We start from the raw sequence: 17,652 nt of genomic DNA, 5'->3' as shown, positions 1-17,652 counted from the left end.
TACTAAATCCAATTGTTTCTATTGCCTTCCCCCTTTCCCTGTAGGTGGTATACAAGAATAACGACTTCAAGCTAGAACTCTCCCGGCTGGCCATCGAGCGGGACCCTAAAATCAGCCTGAACGGAGATCTTGTTTTCCGCTGTGAGGACGTGGCCGCCCTGGACCCCGTCACCTTTGAGTCCCCAGAGTCCTTCATCGCCCTGCCCAAGTGGAACACCAAGAAAACAGGCTCCATCTCCTTCGACTTCCGCACCACAGAACCCAGCGGCCTGCTCCTGTTTAGCCACGGGCGCACCCAGGGTCCTAAAGAGCAGAAACCAGGTCGTGACATGAAGTCAGACTACTTCGCCATGGAGCTGTTGGATGGGTTTCTCTACCTGCTAATGGACATGGGATCTGGGAGTATCAAGCTGAAGACCAGTAATAAGAAGGTGAACGACGGGGAGTGGTGCCATGTGGACTTCCAGAGGGAAGGGAGGAAAGGTGAGGATATGAACATCTATAAAGCAATACATCAGTACTTTTCTACGTTACGACATATTTATGTACAAGCTAGGAAGCCATTGTAACAACTATACACATTTCCAGGTACTCTTATGTTGCGGAGATGTACACATAAACACAGACTATGTACTGTATACCAGTGGAAGATTCTGAGGGGAGGACAGCTCATAATAATGGCTGAAACGGAGCAAATGAAATGCCATCAAACACATGTAGACCATATGTTTGATGAATTTGATACCATTCCACTTATTCCGCTCCAGCCCGTCCTCCCCAATTAAGGTGCCACCAACCTCCTGTGATGTATACTCATTCTCCGTCATCCACCTGTTATATTTCTTATCTTCCTGTCATTCAGTCCTGTCTAAAAGCTGTTCCACACACCTTTCCACCCATTCTGCCTGCCTCTCTCAGTCCTGTCTTAAAGCTGTTCTACACACCTCTCAGCCCTCTCTGCCTGCCTCTCTCAGTCCTGTCTTAAAGCTGTTCTACACACCTCTCAGCCCTCTCTGCCTGCCTCTCTCTCTGTCCTGTCTTAAAGCTGTTCTACACACCTCTCAGCCCTCTCTGCCTGCCTCTCTCTCTGTCCTGTCTTAAAGCTGTTCTACACACCTCTCAGCCCTCTCTGCCTGCCTCTCTCTCTGTCCTGTCTTAAAGCTGTTCTACACACCTCTCAGCCCTCTCAGCCTGCCTCTCTCTCTGTCCTGTCTTAAAGCTGTTCTACACACCTCTCAGCCCTCTCAGCCTGCCTCTCTCTCGTGCTGTCATATCCATGTCTTATCTCCTAGTACTGTCCCCTGAGGGATGTGCATGATGCACGTAGGCACTTGTGTTTTTGTGTGTCTGTGTGTTTGTGCGTGTGTGTGTGTACGTGTCTGCGTTCTTGCGTGTGTGTGAGAGAGAGTGTGTGGGAAGCCTCCTCATACATCCTAACTAATCCCCATATTGGGATGCTCCTATAGGGAGTCTCTCTGATCACACTCCTGTCCTTCCTGTTGGAGCGTTTTCATTGACAATTTAGAGTGAGTGGTAAATCACAGCCAAGAGGAGCCCAGGTCTCATCTACTCTCAACCGTGCTGTATACTCCTGGGTCATTTCCCCTTCAGCCAATCGATTACTGCCTCAAGACAAACACACAAGAACATATAAAAGCACTCAACACATACACTTAAACACGGTCACACACACACACACACACACACACACACACACACGCACGCACGCACGCACGCACGCACGCACGCACGCACGCACGCACACACACACACACACACACACACACACACACACACACACACACACACACACACACACACACAAAGTCGCATGCAATAAATAACGCTTACAGACAAACACACAAGATACCAACACGTAAACACATTACCTTGCCTGATGCTTCAATTGCACTCACACACACACACAAACACACACACTTGACATCATGTATACACCCCCTTATCTCTCCTCTCTCCTCCTCCACCTCCTCCTCCTCCTCTACTCCCAGGTTCCATCTCAGTGAACAGCCGCAGTATCCCCTTCAACTCCAACGAGGGCAGTGAGATCCTAGACCTGGACAGCGACATGTTCCTGGGGGGTCTCCCCGAGACCCGCTCTGACCTGGTGCTGCCCCCCGAGGTCTGGACCGCCCTGCTCAATTACGGCTACGTGGGCTGCGTCCGCGACCTCTTCATCGACGGCAAGAGCCGCGACGTGCGCCGCCTGGCCGAGATCCAGAGCTCCCCGGGCGTCAGCAGCTTCTGCACCCGCGAGCTTCAGAAGAGGTGTAGCAGCACCCCCTGTGGGAACGGAGGTCTGTGTAAAGAGGGATGGAACCGCTACATCTGCGACTGCACCGGCACCGGCTACCTGGGCAGCAACTGTGAAATCGGTGAGGAGTGGCTGGGAAACGGGGAGGAGTGGCTGGGAAACGGGGAGGAGTGGCTGGGAAACGGGGAGGAGTGGCTGGGAAACGGGGAGGAGTGGCTGGGAAATGGGGAGGAGTGGCTGGGAAACGGGGAGGAACAGGGCAGTGGGGAACAGGTGGCGATGAAACAGGATGGGGACATTTGGTGGCAGAGGTGGGATCCATGGGGAGACGATGTCAGAAGTGGGATCCGTCGGGATTAAGTTCCATTGGGTTTCATGCTTACAAGCGAGCTAACCCGAGTCATAATAGGCTTAGATGATGAAGCTATATTGACTTACCCTGGTGCCTCTCTAAAGCATCCACCAGCTGCAGTGTGCTAAAAGGAGCTATGCACTTGGGGATGGGTGGCATTTGGTCCTGCGTTGGCTTGGCAGGGATGGGGAGCTAGCTGACTGAACTGGAGGGAGGCTGATGGAGGCTTGTGGAGCTCGGTAGAGCAACGATGCTTACTCTCACCATCTGGGCTTGTCACATACATCCAGGTGGTGTGAGGCTGCTCTCTCTGTCTGCATGTGCGGGGGTGACACAACGTGCTAGCGGCTACGTATGTCTGATCCATTCTAATTAGCTGTAGGCTGCCGGCTGTGTCGTAGCACTAAAGGAAAGCATGTAACATCTCCTTGGAGACCCAGACGTAAAAACACAAGTACTATCTTTACCTTACTAATTATAGTTTTCAAAAGTTTGACTTTTACTTCACTACATTCCTAAAGAAAAGAATCTACTTTTTACTCCATACATTTTCCCTGACACCCAAAGGTACTCGTTACATTTCTAATTCTCAGCAGGAAGGAAAATGGTCCAATTACACACTTATCAAGAGAACACATGGTCATGCCTCCTGCCTCTGGTCTGGCAGACTCGCTAAACACAAATGCTTTGTTTCTAAATGATGTCTAAATGTTGGAGCGTGCCCCTGGGTGTCAGTCAATTAAATCGGTTTTGCTTAAAATTAAGGAATTAAAATGATTTAGATCATTTACATTTACTTTTGATATTTAAGTATATTTAAAACCAAATACTTTTAGACTTTTAGTAGTATCTGACTGAGTGACTTTCACTTTTACGTGAGTCATTTTCTATTAAGGTATCTTTACTTTTCCTCAAGTCAGACAATTGGCTACTTTTTCCACCGCTAGAAGTGAATGCACAACTCAGAGATGCTGTGTTGTAGGCGTATCAATGGTAACTGAGAGTCTGGATTGAAACCAAGGCAGTGAAGGACTGAACATCATCGAATGAATGGTCAGTTTGTACCAGTTTTGGTATAATGTTAGTTACTGATGTGCTGTGTGTTTGTGGTGCTTCCCTGCCCTCTAGTGTGTTTATCTGGTACTGCAAGTGTATGAAAATGAGTTACACAATATTGTGCTTTGTTGTCACTTGTCTGACCAGGGTGGTCTAACTCAATATTAGTGTTCAAGTAGTGGGACTTGATCTTCAATAATACAGTGAGATTGGAAACTAACCGTTTGAGTCGGCCGTTTTATTCAACAGCAAGTAGTTGTTTGCCAAAAGACGATATGCTTTGTGTTAAAGAGGATTTCAGTGGTCTGACAAGTAGTATCATATAGCATTTGGTTTGTGCTCCAAACCATATTCATCCAAAATAAAAAGGGAAGTCCCCAGTCATGGTGAATCAGCCCACGGCAACATGTGTTTACCCACATACAGAGAGACCTCCTTAGGCAACCTGTCAATCATCTCTTCGGAAGGGATCTACGTAAAGTCAGCTGCAGGGGTTTTGCTGTTGGTGTCTATGATGTTATCTACGTCATATCTTCTGTTGGTTGTATTAGAGGGAAAGGGGAGATACCTAGTCAGTTGTACAACTCAATGCATTCAACTGAAATGTGTCTTCCCGAATTTAACCCCCAGTAGGTTAACTGGAGAACAGTAGGTTAACTGCCTTGTTCAGGGGCAAAACAGATTTTTAGCTCAGAGATTTGATCAGGCAACATTTTGGTTACCGGCCCAACGCTCCTTCCCGCCAGGCTACCTGCCACTCTTAGTGTTGTTATAACACTTCACTTTACTGTCCTCTCTAGTCAAAAAAAAGACACGTTGCTCACCTTGGAAGACCTTTCTGCACTGGGTGTCAATGTACGTACTGGGAAAACTACAATATCAGATCTGTAATCTCTGGTTCTCTTGTTAAACGTCATGACGTGTAACTTCATAATGTATGTGCCTGTCTGTCTGAACTTGTATCTGCGTCTCCTCATGTGTGCATGCTTCTACATTCCTCTCCATACCCCTGCCCCCTGACAGAGGCGACGGTGCTGAGCTACGACAGCAGCATGTACCTGAAGATCCTCATCCCAGGCACCATGCACACCGAGGCAGAGGACGTGGCGCTGCGGTTCATGTCCCAGAGGGCCTACGGCCTCCTCATGGCCACCACCTCCAAAGAGTCCGCCGACACCCTGCGGCTAGAGCTGGACGGTGGCAGGGTCAAGCTGACCGTCAACCTAGGTAGCCCATGACAACCCCACCATGACAACCTCTGGTTTTCTCTTAACCCCATCCGTCATGCTCCACCCCGTAAACCTGAGCCTTTGTCTGTCACTGCAAGCCCGCCTCCTGTCTCTGCTTCCCTGGTTACACCTGTAGCCTCTCTGCTCTGTTTCTCCCCTGGTCCCTATGGAGATATCTCTAGCTAAAGGAACATAAAGGGGTTTGGCTGTTCAGACAGTCTGCCAGTAGAGGGTGCTATAGAGAATGGTAAAGTCAGGGGCCTCCTGGGTGGCGCAGTGGTTAAGGGCGCTGTACTATCAGAGACTCTGGGTTCGCGCCCAGGCTCTGTCATAAACCGGGAGGTCCGTGGGGCGACTCACAATTGGCCTAGCGTCGTCCGGGTTAGGGAGGGCTTGGCCGGTAGGGATGACCTTGTCTCATCACGCACCAGCGACTCCTGTAGCGGGCCAGGCGCAGTGCGCGCTAACCAAGGTTGCCAGGTGCACGGTGTTTCCTCCGACAAATTAGTCCGGCTGGCTTCCGGGTTGGATGGTGCTGTGTTAAGAAGCAGTGCGGCTTGGTTGGGTTGTGTATCGGAGGACGCATGACTTTCAACCTTCGTCTCTCCCGAGCCCATACGGGAGTTGTAGCGATGAGACAAGATAGTAGCTACTAAAATAAATAAAAATTGGATACCACGAAATTGGGGAGAAAAAGGGGTAAAAAAAATAATAATAATGAAAAAGAGAATGGTAAAGTCAGAGACATTATTGTCCATATATACACTAACATCTTTCTAAATTAGTACAAAAAAAGAGAGACTGGAAGGCAGTAATATATTGATATATTTTAAAACGATGATATGGAATAAGACAGAAACATATTATTCTACAGGGCTAAGCCTTAAAGGGACACTATCTACTTCCCCAGAGTCAGGTGAACTCGTCAATACCATTTGTATGTCTCTGCGTCCAGTATGAAGGAAATTACAGATCGTTTTGTGAGCAAAAGCTAACTAGCCTGAGTGTAATGACTGGAAGTCTATGGGCATCTCTACATGCTAGCAGATACCATAGACTTCCAGTCATTTCACCAACGCTAATTAGCAGTTGCGCTAGAGCTAGTTAGCAGCTTCCTTCAAACTGAAGACATAAAATGGTATCCATGATTCATCTGACTCTGGAGAAGTAGATAAATGGCTTCATTACCAACATCCAGAAGTTTGGACTCCTGGCAGACTGTTGTGACCTAAGGCAGTGATGGTGCCCACCCCTTTATCTTCCATCTTTTAAAGGGAGAGATCAGGAGCCGGGGAGAAACTGGGCCCAGGTGCACCCTGGGATACAGGAGTGTGGGCCAACAACTTAGTGACAGGAGGTGGTGGTGGAGAGGATGGTTCCTCCAATAATGCCATAGCATATTCATCTATCTCTATCTTACCCTTCTCTCTCCCTTTCAATCTCTCTCTCTCTCTCTCTCTCTCTCTCTCTCTCTCTCTCTCTCTCTCTCTCTCTTTCACTCTCTACTTTCTCTCTGACTCTGTTCATTTCACTGCCGCCCTCTGGCTCTCTCTCTCTCTCTCTCTCTCTCGCTCTGGCTCTCTCTCTCTCTGGCTCTCTCTGGCTCTCTCTCTCTCACTCTGGCTCTCTCTCTCTGGCTCTCTCTCTCTCTCTCATCTCCCTCTCTCTCATCTCTCTCATCTCTCTCTCTCATCTCTCACCTGGCCAAGGCTCAGAAGATGGAACTTTTCATCCCTTCAATGGCCTGTATGTCTGCGGCCCTTGGATCAAACAGTCAGAGAGACCGGCTCAGAGCCCAGTGTTGTCCCACAGCTACAAACAGCTACACCCACAAATCCACAAACACACACATGCACGCACAAACACACACACACACACAGTCGGCGTCCTGTGCTGACAATACTGCCCAGCCCTGCGAGCCTCAGCACCCACACACATACCCACATCAGCCTTGGCCAAGAACAATCACCCCCCCCCCCCCCCCAACACATTGCTAATGAAGCTAAATGCTAATCCATAGTGCTAATGTGTCCAAATGAACCAGATATTGGTTTACCTCTTCCTATTAGCTGTCTCCCTAATGTATCCAAAACCCCACAATGCCCAGAGGTGTCAAATCCACATCAACATTTCTATTCATAGCTCATTTGGAGGAAATGAATTGGAGGGGGAATCACTATAGAATCAGAGGATGATCTTGGAGACATGTGTTATTGCTTACCATTATGATAGGCCTAATTAAAGATGAGTTAATTGATCAATATCAAACGGTGTACAGGGACACTGCACTGATAATGTTGACTTGTGATCAGGGATGATGACACCTCATGATCAGATTATCAATCTACAATTAGATGGTTTTAAATCAATCATTCTGCGTTTTGTGACTAAGACACAGCTGCTTAAATTACAACAATGCTCTAATACTGGCCATAAAATCACATTAGTTAACATACTGTACACCTCACTCTCACAAGCTGTGGACAATTTTGTCATTGAGGAATGGATAATCACATTCATATCTGCAGTCGCAATCCTCCCCCCTATAACAGTGAGCCTGGTTCCTGGCTGTTTGAGTCATCTATTCTGTAGCGGTTGACAGCTCGAGACCACTCCTCAGCCTCAGCCACACGCACACACAGCCTGTCGCCACCAGAGGGCACAAGAGACCACTAACTCAATAACAGAGCTCGGCCATTTTACAATTTCTATCATTTCCCTTTCAGAGGAAGCTGTGTAGACTAAAGACGAGTGAAAAACGTTTATTGAGAGCATATTCTAGCATAGCTCTTAGTATATCCAGATGTAGAAGTGTGCGCTTGACTTACTGTGGCTGGGGTGTGCAGATCACCCTTTCCCAATATTGCTGCTGTTGGTTTCCACACCCGAGGGGCTACAAAAGGCAAGCTGTTTCTATCCCACAACCACAAAGCCATGGAGCCGTTGTTTGCACATGGTTAAGCCATTTCTGATAAAAGCTACTCGAGGGAATAGGAATAATGACATGCTTTCCCTGACTCTCTAAATGGCCTCGACTAACCTGTAGCCCAGCACATTGACTCGGTACCGGTGCCCCTTAGATGTAGCCTTGTTATTGTTATATACATTTATTGTGATACTTTTTGATTGATTCAATTATTTACTTATTTTTTAATTTTGTTTATTTAGGAAATGTTTTCTTAACTCTATTTACTAAGCATTTCAAGGTAAGGTCTACAGTTGTATTCGGCACATTTAACAAATTAAATTAGACTGGATTTATATGCAGCTTGAAATGACATGCTCGTGACAAATAATGGTGAATGGTCCATGTCACATGTACTGCAGTTCTGTCTCAGACAGGTATAAGAATGAGTCTTATTATCTGTGAGATTAGATCCTTCGTTTTCTATGTTCAATCGCATACGTCCTACGTGTAGCTTTTCTAACCTGGATGTATTTATTATTTTGCCTATCAAACGGGTCGTCCATCACAAGGTAACAATAATCTCATTATTGTATAATGTACATTCATCATCCTCAACCTATTGAATGGGCATTGTCCCCTTGCCATCAAGTGGGCCTACAGTGATATATATATATATATATAGAGAGAGAGAGCTTCATTGTATCAAGGATTGAGTGAATAGCTTGCCTTCTGTAGTGCATTGGGACTGGGTGGCTTTTGAAGGGTGGATGGTGGGAGGGGTGGATGGTGAGGGGATGATGACTGAGGTGTGGGAAAGGGTGATCCTGACTCGTAGCTCTGTCCCCGGATGGTGGCCCCTAGCTAAATGCTTGGTTGTCTGCAGAATGTACCTTGAAGGATGTAAAATGTTATTGTCTCTCGCTCTCTCTCTCTCTCTCTCTTTTATTCTTCTTTCTCTCCTCTCTCTTTTTTTTGATTTGATCTCACCATCTCGCTCTCTCTCCCACCAGATTGTATCAGGATAGACTGTAACCTCAGTAAGTGGTTCTATGCATTTTTATGACTATATCTATATTTTTCTGCTGATTGTATCAACAGTCTTCTGTTCAATGTGTCCCATATAAATGTTTTCGACCGTAATGCATTCAAGTCAATCAATCCAATCGCTTTTATTTTGTGATGCCCTTTTTACACCAGCCCTTTTTTAAACAAGCTATCTCTCTTTGTCATCTTTGCCATTTAAAAAAAATCTATCCTCTTTGGTAATACAATACTCTATCTTATCATCCTATGCTATTTATTCTGCCTCTGAGACCCACACTAGGATTTTCCATTTTCATTTCATGATAGAATTTTCTTATAAATCCCTTCCTTCTTTTCTTCTTTCTGTCTATTATTTCCCCCCTTTTTGGTCCTTTTGACTGTTCATTTCATTCTATTCCACCCTGCTCATTTCATTAATATGGTCGTTCCATGAAATGAGTGCCTCCCTTTGATATTTTAAGTAGGTCTTGTGCACAAATATAGAACGTTAAAAGCCTGTTATAATAAATGCCTTTTAATATAGACCACGTGGAAAATTACATAAATATGATTTTTTATTTGAATAACTACTTGCTAAAGTGGCTTCTAGGAAAATGTTAACCCGTTTAACCCCAAGTTTTAACCATCATTCTAAAGCCCCAATTATTTTATTGCGTTGACAAACTCCTTTCAGAAGACTGTTCTTTATTTAATGTGTTTAATTATTCATTTTAAGGTCAAAAGACCCTTTCCCTCATGTTAAGCTCAACCCTGTTATTTGAACTGAATTCTCGTTTTAATATGGTTAAACTAACCCTTTTTGGATATATATATTTTTTTAAGAAACATTGAACATCCAATAGCCAAATCGTAGTGTAAAAGCACTCTACTCTTTTTGGCAATTTTCTAGTGTTTGTGGTGGAAAACTGAGTGGGTTGAGTATAACATTTCAACCCTGTCACCCACGACAATTTAACTATTTCAATGTTTTTGTGAAGCTTGCATTCAATTGCCCCTCCCTGTTGCACACAACAAGCCTATTTTCCCCCTGTCACAAGGGGATTTATGGCTGACTTAAGATGAAGTCATCAACCCTGTTACGGTCAACCCTGTTACGGTCAACCCTGTTACGGTCAACCCTGTTACGGTCAACCCTGTTACTTTATTTGGTGCTTAATAGACACTTATTATAGTGCCTATTACCTCTTGAGATGGGAAATGTAGTTTTTTATTTGAACATGTGAAATTCATGACCGAATGTTTAAAATGATGTGAAATCAAAGATTTTATTTCCCCACCAAGTTGCGCTACTCAAAAGACATCTATTGTTGGAACGACCCGATGGCTTTGTAGGCATATCTCTATCATTTCCCTTTCCAATCTACACACTTTCACTTTCTCTGCCCACATACTCACACACTGGTGAATTCCCCCCTAATATTGGGTGTTCATTTAAGTCAAATGAACAGGGCTGTTTAGTTGATTCGTTTTATGTGTGCTGGTGTTGGAATGCATCATGTGAAATCACTATGTAATGTGAAATTACTGCCCTCAATACTGTAAGTCACGCTGGATAAGAGCTTCTGCTAAATGTCTCAAATTGAAATGTAAAACTGTAGACTCCATTGAGGGCCCCCTAGAGTAGACAGACATACAGTGTTCATGGGAATGTAAAACTGTAGACTCCATTGAGGGCCCCCTAGAGTAGACAGACATACAGTGTTCATGGGAATGTAAAACTGTAGACTCCATTGAGGGCACAGAGTAGACAGACATACAGCGTTCATGGGAATGTAAAACTGTAGACTCCATTGAGGGCACAGAGTAGACAGACATACAGTGTTCATGGGAATGTAAAACTGTAGACTCCATTGAGGGCTCCCTAGAGTAGACAGACATACAGCGTTCATGGGAATGTAAAACTGTAGACTCCATTGAGGGCACAGAGTAGACAGACATACAGTGTTCATGGGAATGTAAAACTGTAGACTCCATTGAGGGCTCCCTAGAGTAGACAGACATACAGTGTTCATGGGAATGTAAAACTGTAGACTCCATTGAGGGCTCCCTAGAGTAGACAGACATACAGTGTTCATGGGAATGTAAAACTGTAGACTCCATTGAGGGCACAGAGTAGACAGACATACAGCGTTCATGGAAACAAACAAAAGTATTTCAACGCATGCTGAGAGAACGACAGCAAACTGTCTCTGTAACATGTCAACAGACAAGGTAAGTGCAGGCCCCACTATGACTAAGGAGAAACCTGCTGTGTGTGTGTGTGTGTGTGTGTGTGTGTGTGTGTGTGTGTGTGTGTGTGTGTGTGTGTGTGTGTGTGTGTGTGTGTGTGTGTGTGTGTGTGTGTGTGTGTGTGTGTGTGTGTGTGTGTGTGTGTCTGTCTGCCTGTCTGTCTGTCTGTCTGTCATTGAGTGCACAAATGTATACTTTTTTTTAAAGTGCCAGTATCTATATGTATCTATATTTGTATGTGCCTTCAGCAAATATTCACATTTTGTTGTGTTACAAAGTGGGATTAAAATGGATCTAATTGTAATTGTTTGTCAACGATCTACACAAAATACTCTCCATTCCGTAATTCTTTTATCCTGAAAAACTCCCCAATACTTAACGATTACAAGCATACCCATAACATGATAACACTTTGTATTCAGGAATAAAAATTCATTGTTTTGCCACATTTTTTTGCAGTATGACTCTAGTACATGATGCATGTTTTGGATTATGCTTAGCTTTAAAAATGTAACAAGTACTTTTGGGTGTCAGGGAAAATGTGTAAAAAGTCTATAGTTTTCCTTAGGAATGTAGTGAAGTAAAAGTAAAAGTTTTTTAAAAATTGAATAGTAAATTAAAGTACAGATACCCTCAAACGAGTTAAGTGGTACTTTAAAGTATTTTTACTTAAGTACTTTACACCAGCGGATTCCTTCCTCTCCAGCAACTGAGTTAAGAAGGATGCATGTATCTTTACAGTGACTGGTTGTGTTGATACACCGTCCACAGTGTAATTAATAACTTCACTATGCTCAAAGGGATATTCAATGTCTGCTTTTAAAAAATACACCTATTCTACCAATAGGTGGCCTTCTTTGAAAGGCATTGGAAAATCTCCCTGGTCTTTGTGGTTGAATCTGTGTTTAAAAGGCACTGCTGGACTGAGGGATCTGACAGATAACTGAATGTGTGGGGTACAGAAATGAGGTAGTCAATCAAAAAATCATGTTAAACACTCATTTTGAACACAGGGTGAGTTCATGCAACTTATTATGTGACTTCTTAAGCATTTTTTTACTCCTGAACTTAAATACGCCGTAGCTAAGGGATTGAATACTTATTGAGTCAATACATTTCAGCTTTAGATTTTTTATTAATGTGTAAAGAAAAATAATAATAATAATTCTAAAAACAATATTCAGGCCAGTGACAAAGAAAATCGCAATTGAATTCAGGTTGTAACAACAAAATGTGTAAAGGTCAAGGGGAGTGAATACTCCCTGAAGGCCCTGTATTCATACCATCTCCACCAGCATACTGAAAGAGTCATAAGATGATGGAACAGCCTCCTTCTCTCTATTGCTGCTGGCATGACTCACTTTGAAATAATGGGATGGTTTGAACACAACATACTACAACCAAGCCAACACTAGATGTCATGATAACACATGGACAAGTCTTTGTCTCTGGAAAAGAGAAGGATTTAGGAGGGTTATGTTTCTCCAGCAGAGGGCGCACACACAGACATCTCTCGATCAACAAGTGAATGGTCTATTCTCCATTTCATTGTGTTTCTGAGTGGTAGTACAGTAGTCTGAGGGAATTCTCCTGGTTATTTACCCTCAGACGACGAAAGAAGTGGATTAGCCTGTGGAAACCCAACTTGTTCTACTTAGCTCTACTTATCATAGATCTGCTATCTACTTACACAGACAGCCCAATTATTATCTTTAACCCAGTTATTGGCAAAAACGCTGATCTAACTGGTCAGAAGACCAAATAGTGGGTAAAAACATCTGAATTGGGCTGCATATGTAAACGCAGCCCCTCAAATTCATAATCTGGACCTCGAAGCCAGTTTCACTGCTTATTTCAATTCTTCCCCTCTAATCTGGGACTGATTTAGACCTGGGATATCAGATGGGTGCATTATTATCAGGTAGAACAGTAAAGCAGTAGTAGTCCGGACCTCGCAGGGTAACATTTGAATAACCCCTGATTTAGCCTATATGCCAATATCTCCTTCTTCCCTTAGTTATATCCAGTAGCCCACTGATAGGCTGCATCCCAAAAGCCACCGTGTTCCCTATACAGCACTTTTGACGAGAACTCTAAATGGAATTTGGTGGCATTTAGGATTAAATCTAATTTTATTGGTCGCATACCACATATTTAGCAGATGTTATTGCGGGTGTAGGGAAATACTTGTGTTCCTGCAGACATAATGCCCATTATTCCCTATGTGAATTGGGGTGAGATTCTTCCCTACACTGTAAGTGATATCCTGTAACCCAGTGGGCGTGGTTAGTTTGGTGGTGTAAGTGATGTATCAATATGGAGGGTGATATTTCACCACCTAACAGCACCAGCCACTCTGCAATGAGATGTGTTGTGACGTATGGTGAGCAATGTTGTTCTCTCCAGACCCTTCTGTCAATGTCACGCCCTTTTGCCCCATCCACTTGCACACACAGGATCTAAGGCACACACACGAGCCAAGGCACACACATGATCCAAGGCACACACACGATCCAAGGCACACACACGATGCAAGGCACACACATATTTACGCATGAAGTAGAGTATAGGCTCATAAGCACGCACACACACACACACACACATACACACACACACACACACACACACACACACACACACACACACACACACACACACACACACACACACACACACACACACACACACACACACACACACACACACACACACACACACACACACACACACACACACACACACACACACACACACACACACACACACACACACACACACACACACACACACACACACACACAGCCCAGATAGATGAAACGTGGGGGCACAGGAACATGTAGGCTGTGTGTGAGTACCACCGTGTCACCTGCTCGCTGTAACATCTCTGTGCCTGTGTGTCGCCCTGCGCTGAGCTTTGAGGCATGACTTCCCATGTCACCGTGTCACACAGAGGACATCCGTTTCAGAACACAGAGACAGAGAAACAGACTACAGTACTAGCATAGAGAAAAACAAGGGCTGTAGGATAGGTATTTAGCTATACAGGCATTTATAAACTGGGTGGTCGAACCCTGAATATCAGACCGTATACCGTAGACCACAGGTATGACAATACATTTTGTGGTATATGACCAATATATACCACACCCCCTTGTGCCTTATCGCTTAAATATAGGTAGACAACTTACTGTATACATATGTAAGTGGTACATATGTATAAAGATTCATATGTGTCATAAAATGTTTTATGTATTGGGTCCTTATCGAGAGCAACACTTAACAAGACATCATGCAGTAGAATTGTGCTGCTGTATGGAATCAGTTATGATAGTAGTCCACACTACAGTAGAGTTCAGTTTGGACATGTATTGACATCGCCATGTATAATAGTTCCATTTCACCCAATGCTCTGATGAAATTAAATCATCTTTTAAGGCAATTTAATGCTTGAGTGGCGGTCAGAGCTTAATTCAATGATCTTTTCATACCCAGACTCTCTTCAGGGCCAAATTCATTCCAAGCAGCCAACTGTTGAGGAGATGGCATGTATTAGGACACTTGTCTTCATTTCTGCACCCTTTGTAATGAGCTGCATTCTTTATGAAATGAACGTAATAGCTAGAATTATGTCAGCGATGTTTGTTTGATTTTTGATTATAAACTTTGGTTAAATGACAACCAGTTAGGACAGTTGTAATGTGTCCTACGAAATGTCCCGTGTTACTGGATATGCAATGTGCACACAGAGAGAGAAGACACTTCATAAGATAGCTACACTCAGGAACAGAGATATGACTCTCACAACATTACCGAGGCCCGTTTTGAAGATTTGGAAAAACGTTCGCAAATATCCATGTGTCTGCCGCATATGTGTTCTCGTTTCATTTTGACCCATTTTCCGGCTCGCTGCATGTTTACATCAGAAATGAACCAAATGCCTCTTCAGATGTTAAGCAGAAATGACCTAATAAAGTAGAGCTTTGAAGCACATCAAACTTCAAAGGACGACATAATCAGGGTATTTTCCTAACTAGAGCTGAAACGGAATGAGCATGTATGTGGTTACGTGGTGTATGTTTTTCAAAACTCCCTTTCCAAGTCTGTTGAAAGATACCCCAATAGTAACGGAAAACTAGTCTCCAGTGAAATTACAATGAATCAATATTGCTTATGTTTCTTTGCCAAATAAACACCAAAGTGAACAAGATATGTGCCCGGTTTTCCACAAGGGTAATACGTAGACTGAAAGACCAGCCTGAAAGGGTGCCAGTCAGTATAATGGAGTATAAGGTTGACTGTGACCTTACAATTAGAGGGAGATTACATTTTTGGGAGTGCACTGAGTGTGCCTGCCTCAGTGTTTCCCCAGTCTGGAAGTTTCTTCTACTGTCTCTGTCAGACCCCTTACTTCACACTATTCACCCAAAATAGAGAGCAATGTAGAGAAAGAGGAGAGCTGGAGGAGAGGAGACAAATAGACCAACAGTAGCTCAGAGTTACAGAATGAGGTGTGAGGACTGAAGCAGAGAAATGACAACAGACGAGAGAGAGAGAGAAATAGAGGGAGAGGGAGAGAGAAATAGAGGGAGAGGGAGAGAGAAATAGAGGGAGAGAGAAATAGAGGGAGAGAGAAATAGAGGGAGAGGGGGAGAGAAATAGAGGGAGAGGGGGAGAGAAATAGAGGGAGAGGGGGAGAGAAATAGAGGGAGAGGGAGAGAGAAATAGAGGGAGAGGGAGAGAGAAATAGTGGGAGAGAGAAATAGAGGGAGAGGGGGAGAGAAATAGAGGGAGAGGGAGAGAGAAATAGAGGGAGAGGGGGAGAGAAATAGAGGGGGAGGGAGAGAGAAATAGAGGGGGAGGGAGAGAGAAATAGAGGGAGATGGGGAGAGAAATGGAGAGAGAGGGAGAGAGAAATAGAGGGGAGGGAGAGAGAAATGGAGAGAGAGGGAGAGAGAAATAGAGGGGAGGGAGAGAGAAATAGAGGGAGAGGGAGAAAGAAATAGAGGGAGAGGGAGAGAGAAATAGAGGGAGAGGGGGAGAGAAATAGAGGGAGAGGGGGAGAGAAATGGAGAGAGAAATAGAGGGGAGGGAGAGAGAAATAGACGGAGAGGGAGAGAGAAATAGAGGGAGAGGGAGAGAGAAATAGAGGGGGAGGGAGAGAGAAATAGAGGGGGAGGGAGAGAGAAATAGAGGGAGAGGGAGAGAGAAATAGAGGGGGAGGGAGAGAGAAATAGAGGGAGAGGGGGAGAGAAATGGAGAGAGAGGGAGAGAGAAATAGAGGGAGAGGGAGAGAGAAATAGAGGGAGAGGGAGAGAGAAATAGAGGGGGAGGGAGAGAGAAATAGAGGGGGAGGGAGAGAGAAATAGAGGGAGAGGGAGAGAGAAATAGAGGGGGAGGGAGAGAGAAATAGAGGGGGAAGGAGAGAGAAATAGAGGGAGAGGGAGAGAGAAATAGAGGGAGAGGGAGAGAGAAATAGAGGGAGAGGGAGAGAGAAATAGAGGGGGAGGGAGAGAGAAATAGAGGGGGAGGGAGAGAGAAATAGAGGGAGAGGGAGAGAGAAATAGAGGGGGAGGGAGAGAGAAATAGAGGGGGAGGGAGAGAGAAATAGAGGGAGAGGGAGTGAGAAATAGAGGGAGAGGGGGAGAGAAATGGAGAGAGAGGGAGAGAGAAATAGAGGGAGGGGGGGAGAGAGAAATAGAGGGAGAGGGAGAGAGAAATAGAGGGAGAGGGAGAGATAAATAGAGGGAGAGGGGGAGAGAAATAGAGGGATAGAGAAAGAGAGGGAGAGGGAGAGAGAAATAGAGGGGAGGGAGAGAGAAATAGAGGGAGAGGGAGAGAGAAATGGAGAGAGAGGGAGAGAGAAATAGAGGGAGAGGGAGAGAGAAATAGAGGGATAGAGAAAGAGAGGGAGAGGGAGAGGGAGAGAGAAATAGAGGGAGAGGGAGAGAGAAATAGAGGGAGAGGGAGAGAGAAATAGAGGGAGAGGGGGAGAGAAATGGAGAGAGAGGGAGAGAGAATAGAGGGAGGGGGAGAGAAATAGAGGAGAGGGAGAGAGAAATAGAGGGATAGAGAAAGAGAGGGAGAGGGAGAGAGAAATAGAGGGAGAGGGGGAGTGAAATGGAGGGAGAGTGAGAGAGAAATAGAGGGAGAGAGAAATAGAGGGGGAGGGAGAGAGAAATAGAGGGAGAGGGAGAGAGAAATAGAGTGAGAGGGAGAGAGAAATAGAGGGAGAGGGGGAGAGGAATGGAGAGAGAGGGAGAGAGAAATAGAGGGAGGGGGAGAGAAATAGAGGGAGAGGGAGAGAGAAATAGAGGGAGAGGGAGAGAGAAATAGAGGGATAGAGAAAGAGAGGGAGAGGGAGAGAGAAATAGAGGGAGAGGGGGAGAGAAATGGAGAGGAGGGAAGAGAAATAGAGGGAGGGGAGAGAAATAGAGGGAGAGGGAGAGAGAAATAGAGGGATAGAGAAAGAGAGGGAGAGGGAGAGGGGGAGAGAAATGGAGGGAGAGGGAGAGAGAAATAGAGGGGGAGGCAGAGAGAAATAGAGGGAGAGGGAGAGAGAAAT

At 44.9% G+C, this 17,652-nt stretch overlaps 1 protein-coding gene across 10 annotated transcripts in view; it reads left to right on the top strand.

Annotated features, from left to right (window-relative positions):
• The window catches only part of LOC109896506 (neurexin-2), a 1,132,408-nt gene that overhangs the window by 604,389 nt on the left and 510,367 nt on the right, over window positions 1-17,652 (top strand). For 7 of the 10 annotated variants that reach the window (XM_031832475.1, XM_031832477.1, XM_031832466.1 and 4 more), the window contains 4 exons: window positions 45-483; window positions 2,010-2,393; window positions 4,704-4,907; window positions 8,828-8,854. In XM_031832475.1, the coding sequence (XP_031688335.1) occupies window positions 45-483; window positions 2,010-2,393; window positions 4,704-4,907; window positions 8,828-8,854 (1,054 nt within the window). The remainder of the gene's footprint in view (window positions 1-44; window positions 484-2,009; window positions 2,394-4,703; window positions 4,908-8,827; window positions 8,855-17,652) is intronic. The other 3 variants (XM_031832476.1, XM_031832471.1, XM_031832468.1) reach the window with 1 other exon arrangement.

This window comes from Oncorhynchus kisutch, linkage group LG9 (genome assembly GCF_002021735.2).
Source record: "Oncorhynchus kisutch isolate 150728-3 linkage group LG9, Okis_V2, whole genome shotgun sequence".
NCBI lineage: Eukaryota > Metazoa > Chordata > Actinopteri > Salmoniformes > Salmonidae > Oncorhynchus > Oncorhynchus kisutch.
The sequence above is the reverse complement of the archived record's forward strand: the minus strand, read 5'-3'. Positions and strand labels throughout refer to the sequence as shown.